General features: G+C 39.1%; 1 protein-coding gene across 1 annotated transcript; it reads left to right on the top strand.

Moving 5' to 3' along the window:
* The first annotated feature begins 4,846 nt into the window (after positions 1-4,846).
* On the top strand, positions 4,847-10,709 carry LOC137592911 (corticotropin-releasing factor-binding protein-like). The gene is made up of 7 exons (XM_068311396.1): positions 4,847-4,961; positions 5,084-5,171; positions 5,472-5,629; positions 6,647-6,857; positions 7,862-8,016; positions 9,683-9,803; positions 10,201-10,709. Exons 1-7 carry the CDS (start codon positions 4,881-4,883, stop codon positions 10,353-10,355), a joined length of 969 nt encoding a protein of 322 aa, XP_068167497.1. The 5' UTR covers positions 4,847-4,880; the 3' UTR covers positions 10,356-10,709.
* The last annotated feature ends 3,247 nt before the right edge of the window (positions 10,710-13,956 follow it).

Raw genomic sequence — 13,956 nt, 5'->3', positions numbered from 1 at the left:
CTCATTTGAATCATTTGACTGTAATTGTATTTTAAGCATGATGAAATAATCTTATAGTGTTTTTTTTAAAAATTCACTTCAATTATCTCTGCTATGCAGAAAATGACTTGGCATGCAAGGCTTCAGGGTGAGACAGCAGCACGACGCCAACAGAAGTCAAACATTGCCATCTTCTGGTGGCTTTTGAAAGTGTCACAGGTCTTTGCTTAAATGTGTTTTACCCATTCACTCAATTACTAAATGATTTTTATTGAATCTAGACGGGTGGTCAATGGATTTGATCTCATCTTGGCATCATTTAATTAAAATATGTCTGCAAACTCTACAGAGAGTCATACTATTATTGTTCTATCAAAGCACAGCTAATAAAACGCAGAAAATGTATGAAAAAGGAGGTTGCTCTGTAAGGTAATTGCAGTCGATACATTTATGCAGTGCACTGAATCATTGTCATTGAAGGCATTGATTATGCAGACTAATCAATGTGTATTAGGGTTGGTAAGACTGGGCAGACCACAGTGGAGGCAGAATGGTGAAGGAACACATTTGTCGTGTCCACCGCCCACCTGCCCCGAGAAGACACGTTCAGAGTGTGAGGGAACTTCAACCAGTGAGGAAGCTTCAGGGAACAACAAGCAGAATTTAGTGCATCTGTTTGACTGCCAGAACCGTTCAAAGGGAAGCATTTGGCATTTGGCTGGTGTTCAGACGTTTAGTGGAGAGGGTAAAATTTACTCCTCTGCAGATTGGTCAAGTTAGGAATAAAACGCTTCACTCCAGGCATCAGTTAGACTGAAAAATTGAAGAGAAAAAGACCAGTTTGCCTTTAAAAATAGTCATATCCTTTCATTTTGTGTGTTTTTTTTCCTTAATAGAGGCAACTAATGACCAAATATGCCAGAGAATGTTTAGTATTCTTTTTGTCTTTGGTACAGGTACACCGATTCTTACCATTCAGCTACAGTTACTTCTCCTGCACCAAAGCCTGAGAGCAAACCAGTCATGGAAGGGGGGTTGGGGGTGGGGTGGGGTCATGTCTTTCCATTGTAAGAAAGATTTCCATTCAGATACGCTACTAAACACCGTCATGAAGTTTGTTTGCTTTCATTGAAAACAGCTCACAGGATTTCTTCTGTCTGTAATTAACCGACACAGCAAACAAACAGTCCACTCTGATTTGAATTGATTGATTTGTCTTTAAAGAACAGAATTATCAAAGATGTTCTTTTTTAACTTTAACTAATTTTAACTTTATCTTAAGTTTTTCCACATCAATCAGGGTTTTGGACAAAGTTTTATTTCTGTATTAAAAGTTTTTTTGCACCAAATGTTCCCTCAATCTTTTATTTTTTAAAGTGTTTCTTTCTATTATAATACATTTTGAATATGATATTTTCATCCTTAGTGATAACGAGAATCTAGCTCTTCCCTTTAAGTTTATCAATCATATACTGTATATTGGACAGTGTAGAACAAATTAAACCTAAACATATCAAATGATATATTTTGAATGCATTATTATTTGTCACCTTCTAATCTACAGCATCTATATGGCCCACACATTTGCCCTCATAATTTATCCTGACTCCTAATGCATTCCATTTAACACTGCAAACAGTAAACACAAACCCCACAAACAGGCTGACATCAGATGGGAGTCACCAGGCCTCCCCCAAAAGAACGCCATTGGAAGGTAATTAAAAGAAAAGTGTGTTATCCATCGCTCCTCATTAAAGCACTTTGAATTAACAGCATCCGGGGGGGGGGGGGGGTAAGGAGGAGGGGGCGAGGGAGAAAATCCATGCCGGCTTTGAGGCAATCTCTCTCTGTCAGGTAGGTCCAAATGGGAGGGGGGTCATTTCATTACAGCCCCAACAGGAGATGAATGGGCCGGTCAGGTGGTGAGGCTGGACCGCTGTGCTGACAGACACATCCACACAAGACGTGTGTGCATGTGTCGGTTTGTGCAAAGGGAGTGAACTGTCTATGCTCTACAGGACACTTAACTATATGTACCATCTACGCCAGGGAGCAGGTGTGCACAAGGAGGCTGCACACTGGGATACAACACAGGGCTAAGAAGACAATAAATGGATTGACTTTGACCACATGGGTGGGGTGAAGGTCTCATCTGGTCAGGTGAGGGAATCATCACAGATAAAGCTCTCCACATATAATTCTGGACTGTGTCTAAAAATTGTGATCAGCAGAAGTAACTGTGATATATGCACGTTATACACTGTAAAAAAGAGATCATTAATTAACTGAAGCTTCTCCTCTTTTTGCCTCCAGATGGCGTGAGAGTCATTTGTGGTTTTGTAGCAGAGCAGACACGGATCCCTGGATTTATTTTAATAGTAAGGCTATAAACCTAACTGATTTATTTCATGTTTAAGATAAGATGAGATAACTCTTTATTGTCCCACAGTGGGGAAATTTGTGCAATTGCGGCAGCGGGGGGTGTCATACGTACATTCTTAAATAATACATGCTGTATTAACATATGTAGCATATGAAATATACATATTCACATACGATAAACATATTAACATATATTATATTATCAACAATTTGCAATTTACATTAGCACTACAGACTACGAACTACAGATTACAGATTACATTGGTCATCATCCGGCTTGTCAGTGTACACTTAATATGTCAGTGTATTTAAGTGTTAAGTATCTGAACAGGAACATTTACAAACTTCACTACAACAAACAGCTAGTTTTACATGTGTGTTATCTGTATGCTGTCAGGTTTACTCAAACTAATTCTCTCTTGTTTTAATTTAGCAGTATTAATTTTTTATCCTTTACTTCGGCACACAACAGAAGCTGTACATGAGGTTGATCTCAGGGGGGCACGGTGTGTTCATTCAGGATCTTCTGAGAAAGGGTCGAGGTTTGAAGGTGCTAGTATAATAAGAAAAATCAAATACGATTTGATTAGATGATATTAAATGACATTAGATTACATTAGATTGGATTAGATTAGATGTTGCATGACGAACTGGATAATAAGAATTGATATACCTGTATCTGCTTATCATTTATAGCGCTACATCGAGATCAGGGTGTGACATGTTCTCTAAAATCCATTGATTCACTTAAAAGAATTGATTTACACAATCCTACAGTGTGTGTGTGTGTGTGTGTGTGTGTGTGTGTGTGTGTGTGCGTGTGTATGTGTGTGTGTGTGTGTGTGTGTGCGTGTGTGTGTGTGCGTGTGTGTGTGTGTTTGTGTGTGTTTGCGTGTGTGTGCGTGTGTGTGTGTGTGTGTGTGTGTGTGTGTGCTACAACTATTTTGCCCATGGCAGTTTCTTACTAAAGCTGTGATGTGGTGCTGCTACACACACACACACACGCACGCACGCACGCACGCACGCACGCACGCACACACACACACACACACTGATAGATGAAGACATCCCTTAAACAAGACAACTCATTGTTTTCCTTGACCGCTGCCTTTTAAATGAAGGTAATACACCTTGAATAGGTCATTAGTGCTTGAGGACAGCAGGCTGAGGGGCTGTTACATTAAATGCTTTACATTAAAAGTTCTTTTTGTGTGTGTGTGTGTTTCTTTTTGTTCTGTAGTCCTGCGTCTGACATCACAGACCTTCATCAATGTCAGTTGGATAATTAAGGGCCAGCGTTTCACACACAGCTACTGGTTCAGGGTGATCATCATCTCTTATACCCAGCGACGCCTGAGGTTGACCTTTCACAATGGCAGCGTGGACACTCACGATTAGTCTCGTCTAAATGAATTCACAGTGTCATTAACACATCACAGGGTTTTCCTCTCGCTCTGTCTTACTCCCTATACACAGTTTTTGTCCTGTTGTAAGATTCCTTCAGTGCTGCCTTATTCAATATTTGGATGCTTTGGCTGTTTGGTGGAGTTTCATTTGCAGAGTAAAAATCATCACATTAGTGTCCACATGTAAAGAGAGAAACACTTTTTGAGGTTTCCACTGCATTGGTTGATTGGTCTTTGCTGCAGCGGTAGAATGCTGTGTGGTCTGGGTTTTGTTTTAAAAGGAGAAGGTTAGGAAGGTTCTTTTCAAGTATGTATATTTAATCTTGTTGCTTGTCTCTCTGGTTCTGACGATGTAAACAACCAGCACACTGGCAGTAGAGACCATGAGTCACTGACCCCGGAGCAGAGTGTATCAGTAGAGACAGATGACAGTCTGCAAGTTCTCCGGGTGATCCACGTCTCTGAGAGAAATCACTTTCACACCAAAAGGAGGGAGAAAAACAACAAGTGTTGTGATTTAGTCCAAAATTAGAGCTGTCAGGGTCTTCAGATGTTCAATGCCCACTGGCTTCACATTCACCGGAACTGTAAGATATTTTATTAAGAATTCCCAGTTGAGTCTGGAGCTGTTGTCAGTAGAACTTGCCTTATTGCAGGATTTAAGCCCGTTTACACACACACACATATATGTATGTACGGCAGTTTAACATTCATATTTTAATTTGTAATCATATAGAAAAACAAACGTGAAAAACATTGCACATCTGATAATGCTTGTTTGTCCTTTAAGTGTGGTTATATTGTCTGTTTCACTGCACAATATGATGTAACAAGCAGATTTTTTTCAACTTTTCATTATGTCTCTCAATTTGATTCCTTCTTTAATGCAGTTATTCTTACTTCCTGTGCTGCATAGCATGCATGAGTGCCATAATTCTGGTGAGAATGATTTTCACTCACGAGTAAAGCAACTGTAATTCCACACAGCTCAGTGTTTTCAGTGATGCAGCCCGCCTGTCTCTCTGTCCTGCTATAAAAGCTTCCACGTCTCAGGCAGCAGCATTATTTTCCCCTGTTCTTCTGGAAACACTTCACTGAGAGACGCTCGTCAGCATGTCAGTGTCTCTGCGCACACAGCTGCTCCTCTTCCTCATCTCCCTCTCATCAAGGATGGGGCTCAGCCGCTACATCGAGGTGAGAGTTTTGATTGTTAGTCAGAAATCACACTTAACCCTAGTTAAAGGTTCGTCTATAAAGTTTGGGTGAAAACAGCTGGAAGGCAAAATTTGAAGTTTTTTTTAATTTTTTTTATGCAGGACAATGAAGAGACAGATGGACTATATTCACTGCTCAGTTTGGACCAGAAAAGAGAATCAGGGGATTTTATTTTCCGTCGACCTCTCAGTAAGTATAACAGTGACAACTAACTTATTGTTTAATGATTAAAAGTACATGAAGTGATTAGTTTAAGACATTAATCTGAGAGATATTCATTCAAATTCAAGCATCCGGCCGGAAGACTTTTTGATGAGACCAATCCTATGTCTTTATTGTGTCTTCCTGTAAAACTAATCCTCGAGAAACTGTAAGACATTCATTAAACTCCCAGAAATGTGCAAAGCCTTTTATAGGAAATGAATGCATAACTTACCAATTAATGCCTCTAAACAAACTGAACAGTATGTGTTTGTGTGTGGTTTGTAGGATGCTTGGACATGCTGGCCACTGATGGCTACTTCACCTTCGTGGCATCTCAGCCACAGCTGGCCTGTGCTACTTTCATCATTGCTGAGCCCAATGAGGTTGTCAGTCTGGAGCTGTCGGATGTCAGCATTGACTGCAGCGCTGGAGACTTCATCAAGGTTCGCTACTCTCACCACAAATAAGATCCATATGTCCTCAAACCCCTCCACCAAAGGAAGAGAGGGCATGACAGGCTTTGCTATTAAACCTTTAAATTCTATTTCTATCAGAACAGAGGATTTTGAAGTAAAGTTAATGTTAATAACAGCAGTGAAAATATGAGAATTTGTCTGTCATGAAAGGGAGATGCAATTAAACACATCATTCCCGGGCAACAGCAAGATACACTTAGATGGTGGTGGTGGTCAATGAAACTGCTGAGACTAATGAAATGTTGAAGTTGATGAATCTGTGGACACTGAGCAGTGAAAGGGAGGAGGGACCAGGTGGAGCAGGGACAATCATATTTATGAAAGACAGCAGCAGAATGATAGGCTGACAATGTGTCCCACTGTACTATTGGATAGATATGATCACATGATCAGAGCAGCAGATCTCTCAATGGACAACCCGAGAAAATCTGAGTGTGTCTGGAACGTGAATGAGAGCATGGTATCTGATATAAACTATGGTTTATAGTTAGTGCAGTAATGGGATGAATCACATCACTGCAGTGTAGGTGGTGCTGTAAATTGATAGTTCTACTGAAGTAACGTTATCTTATGTTTGTTCAATGAAAGACCAGTTATATCTGATAGGAAATAAGCTCCTGGCAAGCATTTGATTAAGTTATCCTTATTTAGTAATACTAATCTATTTAATTTGTATTATAATAAATATGAACACATTCTTCAATGGCATAATATACAGTCTGTTCAATTCAGTATACTGGAAAAAGTACATTTCATCATTATTTTATGATTTTATTCAATAAAAACGAAATGTTTTCATAGATAGATAGATAGATAGATAGATAGATAGATAGATAGATAGATAGATAGATAGATAGATAGATAGATAGATAGATAGATAGATAGATAGATAGATAGATAGATAGATAGATAGATAGATAGATAGATAGATAGATAGATAGATGACACTTGACACTTCCTGTGATGATATTTTTCATTTAACAGATGTTTGATGGCTGGGTTCTGAAGGGAGAGAAGTTCCCCAGCAGGCAGGACCACCAGCTCCCTCTGCACGAGCGCTTCACAGACTACTGTTCCTCCCCATCACCAGGAGCCACCAGCCGCTCCTCCCAGAATGTTGCCATGGTCTTCTTTCGTATTCACAACCCTGACAGCGGCTTCACCCTCACTGTAAAAAAGCTACACAACCCCTTCCGTGAGTCCTGTTGAACATACTTAAAGTTCTTCCAGAGCATAAACCTGCAAATTACGAATATCCTGATGACAAAAACACACAATTTTTTAAATCAAAAATTTAAATCAAAACTCTAAACCTGGTTCATGCACTTAAAATATATCCTCTGTGAAGCCATGTGTGCTCTTCCTGGTTCTTTGTGCTTGGTCAAGCATTAATCAAGGCCAAGAGCCACAGACAGAGATTGAGAGGGATGCACCTGTTCTCATGCTGCTTGACAACACTGTGTCAAGAAAACTAACAATCAGGGTCAGGCTGGTCCACACAGACACACACAAACAATACTGACATAAAAGATGTGTGGACGGATTGACATTTTTGTATATATTTATACTATATAGGTGTATATATTTTGTGGATTTATCGTTTATTGTTCCTGTTAATGATAAGTAAATAATGAAACTAAACCGGGATACATATACACATATATTTATACATCAATCCATCCATCCATTTTTTGGTTCATTTTTAAATGTGACTGGAGTATCAATGATCATGAATGATTCATAATGATTAAAAGCCAATAACCTGGTCTTCTAACTTTGCATTTGTTCAAATAACGTTTATTTAACATTAACAAAACATTTATAGTGACAGTATGTCCTCTTTACTTTGATCAACGTTGCTCATTCACCAAAATGTCTTCATAGGAACCTGGTGCTCTGACCCTTGTTGCTGTTAATCTACTCTAACATATTGTTATCAATTCCAGTTTCATTCTTCTTTTTATCTTAGTCATCATAGCTCAGCTACAATAGGATTTCCATGCCCTGCCTTAACTGTGTCCCCTCCCAGCAGTCAGCCTTGATTACTGTATGTCAAATTTGTGGCATGAGGTGTCAGTAATGAGTTTCTCTGGTGATGGGGAACTGTTAATTTGAAACCTCTCCTCCGCTGTGTGTGTGTGTGTGTGTGTGTGTGTGTGTGTGTGTGTGTGTGTGTGTGTGTGTGTGTGCGTGTTAAAGCCTGTAACATCATATCTCAGAGTCCAGAGGGCAGCTTCACCATGGTGATGCTACATGAGAGGAGAAACTGCAGCTTCTCCATCATCTACCCCGTGGAGATCCGCCTGACAGAACTCAGTCTGGGACAAGCCAAAAGCAATGAGCTCAGCCCACATGTAAAGAACACACACACACGCATGCAGGCACGCACGCACACACAAGCACGAAATGCTAATGGTGATGCTGAATGTCATCGCATACTGCTTTTGTCTGTGTTTTTACCACATACTGCACTCATTGCCAAAGTAATCTTATGATCTTCTACATTATTACAGCTTGACGTTATCTTATTTAATTGCATAAACCTTCAGTTTACTGTTAGGATTCATCGGCTTCTAGTCCAAACTAATCAAATTTGTCACAGTATGAACCCATGAACTACAATCTGAGAGGAGTCTTGTTTCCGTAGCAGTCTAATAACGTGGAGTGTTATTCAGAGGTCAGGAAATTGAATGTTACAGAACAACTGCGAGGTAACTACGTTGAATGTTGTGTGCTGATGGCATTATGCCACAGTTAGAACAAATAAACAGTTACATTTGACTTGGTATGATCAGAAGTATGATGTTATTCTTAAAAATTGGGAGCCTAACTGGCTACACTGGTGATACTGGAGAAAAGAGCGACATTAAAATAAGCAGAGCAGCTGTGATTAAAGTGAAACTAAATAACGTTTAAACTGATCATCAGGCTAAAATTCCATCATCCTCATATAATTATTCATCTGTAAGTTCATATCTGAAAACAACTTTTCAAACAGTTTATGTGAATAATGTGTTAACCAAAATGGGAGGACTAAATGATAACGTATTTACTTTCTGCTTAAAGGTAAGAAGTAAATACTGTTTTTACGTTATGACATGAAAAATGTTTGCAGATGCTCATCTGTGTCAGCAGCAGTTGTTCTGTTCTCAGCTTACTGTCCAGTTTAGAAGAAGAAAGGCTCAGGTTTTGATGTGTCATGAGTACATCGTCAGAATCAAACGGTTGTCCCTTCTTTATTTACTCACGAGAGAATTTTTTTAGTTCCTGATTGGTGATTTAATGTAATGTCTTTAAACAACTTCAGTTATATGCATTAAATGTCTGACCACTGATCAGAAATGTGAAGATGTGAACGGAGTTGTTAGCTGAGATCAGTCTCAACTCTCCTGTTTTGGTTTCTTTGCACTGGTGTTATTTTCATCTACATCAGGCTGTCAACTGTTGACAGCATGTTTGCACCACACAGAGCAGAGACAGTGTTGGCAACCTGCTGGTAAATATAGAGGATCAATCAGTGGCTGACGATATTTGAAATAGAAATCGGAAATAGTTATTGTCATTGTATGACTTATATACAACAAAATTGGGAGCGCTGCTTTGTTTTGTACTTGCAAACAGCTAAAAAGAAAACATTTGAGACATCATCACTTAAATCCAAAAATAGAGAGCTACATTAAAAGGTGAACAATCAAATAAAATAATTTCAAGCCCGAAAAAGCAGGGTAAACGCTCTTGTCCAAAACGTTTCATCAAAAAATCATTAATTAAAAGTGTTGAACCCATTTTATACCTTTTTAAACATTTAATGAATAATTCAGTCTGACTACCAGTCCTTTAATCTCCTGTGTATTTTGTTTTGGTACATTTCAGCTAATTATATCTCATGGCTCATAGATGAACTCTTTCCTTTAAGTCAAAATGACAAAAGCAAACCTTTAATTTTTTTTTTCCAACAGATGTGATGAATGAGCTGCTTGCTTTAGCTGTGTCAGAGTATTGTGTTATTTCTTTTTGCAGAGGCAGGTGTGGAGTGGATGCTCGGGGTCAGGGGACTATGTGGAACTGCTGGGGGGGGATGGGGTGGACACTTCTAAGATGTTCCCTGTAGCCGACCTGTGCTTCTCCCTCAATGGCCTGGGTGAGTCTGAGCCTCTCTACAAGGGCAGCACGGAAATCTAATTTCTTCTGCATGCCATTTGCTCAGAGGAACTGAAAGCATGTACAGTATAGTATTGTTTTCTTCACTACATTCAGCTGGCACTCGACAGACATGTCTTATAAGCAGGGTAGTGAGTGATAATTAATCTATAACAAACATTTTAGAGATTGTAAAAGAGTCCAAGACATGTTTCAAGTGATTTCCATATATCCTAAGAAATGACAAATTTATACATTTAAATAAATTTCCTTATAATCAATAAATTATTTGTGGGTTCATTTTACTTCAATGCAAAACACAAATGTGCACACACACTGGCTGAGATGCTGTGTTTTTGCTCCCGAGTGAAGCATCTGTTTTTCCCTTTGCCCTTCAGCCCAGATAAAGATGGGTTGTGATAACTCTGTGGTGAGGCTGGTGTCCAGTGGGAACTATATCAACCGTGTTTCCTTCCAGTACCAACTACTTGAACATGGCGAGCTTCCCAAGACCCGCGGGAACAGCCTCAATAATTTCTGCAGTGTGGAATGAGATCACACACACACACACACACACACACACACACACACACACACACACACACACACACACACACACACACACACACACACACACACACACACACACACACACACACACACAGTCATTCATCTCTCTTTGTAAATAGCTTGACAGCTGATGTTAATATACATATTCATTATAATTTAATGCCCTTGTTGCTTTCATTTTACAATATTTATTTATGGAATTATTTGAATACATCTCAAAAATTATAAATGGTGGTTGTTTGAATTTTGTTTGTTATTAGTCCTTTATTGCTGTTTTGGGAAACGTTATGATTCTGCTGTCTTTTCTGTTTGTATTGGCTTGATAATTTGAAAAATAAATACGCATGATAAATCGCATTTCTAATGCTATGATTTGGAATCAATTTTTTTGTACCATCAAACCCATCTGTGTGTTTATGTCGTCTCACATTTACTCACATTCTCCTGCAGGATCCAACCAGTTCAACCACAACTACAATACTACTTTATTGTTTTATTTTCAGAAACATATTACTGTATAAGCCTGGCACTAACTGGACTTTACAATGTTATATTGTGGTACTTGGTTTTTAATGCTTATTTCTCAGCCAGAAGGTTTATTTTATGGGGGAGAACTATCACACTTCTCAAACCCATGAGCTGCTCTGGTTTTGGACCAGACGGTTTATGACAGAGCAGAGAGACCGATTATGGTTTTACTGACCACAAAATTTACGCCACTTTTGGTCCAGAATGAAAGGACTCTACAAATTTTGGGTGGACTGCATGATAGTTTCATCTGAAAGGGAATGGGGCGGAGACGGGAGATGCCATGCAGCAAAGGGCTATGAGTTGGGATAAATATGGGCCAGTGTCAAGAACTCAACCTTAATAAATGGATTGACCAGGGGAACTAACAGGGTGGCCAGAAGTTCCATGCAGGTCTACACTATGTATTACTATTTCACCAAAATGAAGAATCAAACTGGCTTTGGTGATCCCCTAACTTTTTATTGTGTAGCATTTCATTTCTTGCATAGAAATGTAGTATGTAGTCAACACAGGCATATACCTTCCCGACCTCTATACATTGGCATTGCTAAAGGAATCCTGTTGGTATGATAACATTAGCAGTTATGGCCAGGTGCAGTTTGTCAAAAAACAATGGGGGATTCTTTTTTTTTAATTGTTAAAAAAAATAAGCAAGTAGTAAGCAATCAATATGTACTACGAGCCTAAATTCCAACCATTTTAACATTCCTGTTTAATCGAAAGTTTAATATAAACTTAAAAAGACGTGAATCATTTAATTTTCTGTGCCGGCCACAATACAGAATTATACTTCGGGGCACAGCCAGTATCAGCTGTAGGTTGGTCCCCAGGCCAGATAAATCCAGTGCTTTGTGGCAGGAAGGGCATTTGGTGTAAAACACCCCAAACAAATATGAATGCTTATCTAAAGAATTCCATATATCAGATCGAATGTGCTCCAGGTTTACACATGTCCGCCACCTGTGCTTGTGTTGGATGTTGAGACGCACAGAGCCTCTCATAAAAGAGTCGTTCAGCCTCATCAATGCAGTGTTTGTTCACGTGGTCTCCTGGGCCAAACATGGCACTGGAGTCATTATGCTATGTTCAGTGTCCTCCATGTAGCAATCCTCCACCCCCAGCCAACTCCGTCTACCTCCGGTGTGTTAAGTCTTATTTTGCTCAAAGGATTTCTCAACTGCAGAGCAGAAAAGGTGACGAAGGAAAGAGACAAAAAAACAATTGCATTACCTCCTTGTATCATCTTCCTGAAAGTCATTTCCTGTATTCTCTTTTCTCTACTAACGCTCCACCCTAACACAAAGAAACTGTCTCTTTCAAAGGTGACAAAGACGAGACATGCATTTTTAAAATATAACACAAGAAAGAAAGAATTGATGAAGAAAAACATGAAAATGAACGTTGACTGCACAAGCATTAATAATCCAGATTCATAATCTACAGGTTTTAGCATCATGAGGACAATTAGCTCCTGTTTTTTGTTTTGTAGCCTAGGATGTATGCGCTCAAATAAATTGTTGAATTAACATTTAGTATTTTTAAACTGTATTTTAGATAGCTGCCACAAGAAATGTAACTTTACCAGTATCACCTCCAGCTCACCGCCTTTGCTTTCCGCCACTGACCACCGGTCATCCTTGGGTGTTCATCTGGGATTATAATTTTATCCAGGGCCCAGTTCGGGGTTAGCATTTCTCTTTCGGAAACACTTCTCTATCACTGTCACTGCCATCTTTTGTATGCATCAGTAATTCATCACTTATTCTCTGATCTCAAAATGACAGGGCAGTTAACTACCTGCTGCCACCTACATGCTGCCACCCAATGATAGGGCAGAGTATTGCACTAACGGACACTAGCCTCCAGATTACACCACTGACACTCGACAATGGCATTTTTGTAGACCACTGAAGAGAAAGTGGACTATTTTCCTTTGTTGAGTTAACTGAGAAACTTATCGGACCTTAACTTTAATCAAGACTCACAAAACATATATATCCTTGGATCAAATGCTTGTAGAACCATCAGTGATGCACTGAAATTCTGTTTATATGTACAGTATAAATGTGTAGATGTAATCCAGTGTGCTAAAATGTGTTCTTTGCTGCATTTTTCATGCGCATATTTTTTGTAATCCAATCTGTTCCAGGCGCAATCCCTGAAATAGCTTTCATAGTGAGTGATCATTGCTCTGAATCCTAATTAAAAAGACTTAGCATTGAGTGCTCATAATAAAACACCACGGTGTTCTGACACTGTGAGAGTCTGAGTTGTTTGTTTGTGACCTCTATCTATCACTGGATATTTTTTCCTAGCATACTGAATAGTTGTGGATTCATAGTTTGAATCAATGTGCAGCTCTTAATGGGATTATCCCACAAGCCTCAGTGCTCTTATTCTCCTTGACGTCCCTCTAACTGGCTCACTTTTGATCTTCTCCTTACGTGGAATTAATCTCAAACCTGCTCAAGCATGATAATTTAATTAACCAGCGGATGTCTTTTTTCGCTCGATGTGCTGCAATTTTCAGTTTTCATTAGAGAATGAAATGCACTTTGGATGCCATCAAAGGGGATAATGTCTGATTATTTGTTTCCAGCAACAGCAATGCTAGACTCGAACACAGTGGTGTATTTATAGTGGCTTATGATGGTGTACTGTAAATGAGTTTGTCACTTTACTGTCCAAAAGGTCTTTGTGGGAGATGTGACCCTCAACAGAAAGAGATAAACTCCTTTTATTAATAGCAATGACTGAACGGAAATAGGAAATACATTTTATTTGCGATATTCTTTTACATTGAGCAGTCTATGGAATTTATTTTCTCATTTTATATGAAAAGAGTTTCAGTGAAATTAAACTTTTTTACAGCCGTTGTTCACACTTGAAGAAGAACGTGATTCGTTGCTTTTCGTCAACATTTCTCTCTCATCTTACCGCACAATTCATTAAGGTGAGAGTTGACTGATTGCACAAGAGTTGTGATGTAACTGTTGGAGTGTTTACAAGGAGGTCCCAGTTTCTGGACTTCTGTGAAAGCAACATTCCTATGA

Source organism: Antennarius striatus, chromosome 3 (assembly GCF_040054535.1).
Source record: "Antennarius striatus isolate MH-2024 chromosome 3, ASM4005453v1, whole genome shotgun sequence".
Lineage (NCBI taxonomy): Eukaryota > Metazoa > Chordata > Actinopteri > Lophiiformes > Antennariidae > Antennarius > Antennarius striatus.
The sequence above is the reverse complement of the archived record's forward strand: the minus strand, read 5'-3'. Positions and strand labels throughout refer to the sequence as shown.

Excerpts from the sequence above, each read along its gene's own strand:
- LOC137592911 (XM_068311396.1), top strand. The coding sequence starts at position 4,881 with ATGTCAGTGTCTCTGCGCACACAGCTGCTCCTCTTCCTCATCTCCCTC. Across the intron at positions 5,630-6,646 it reads GCGCTGGAGACTTCATCAAG|ATGTTTGATGGCTGGGTTCT; the intron begins GTTCGCTACTCT and ends TTCATTTAACAG. Across the intron at positions 9,804-10,200 it reads CTTCTCCCTCAATGGCCTGG|CCCAGATAAAGATGGGTTGT; the intron begins GTGAGTCTGAGC and ends TTTGCCCTTCAG.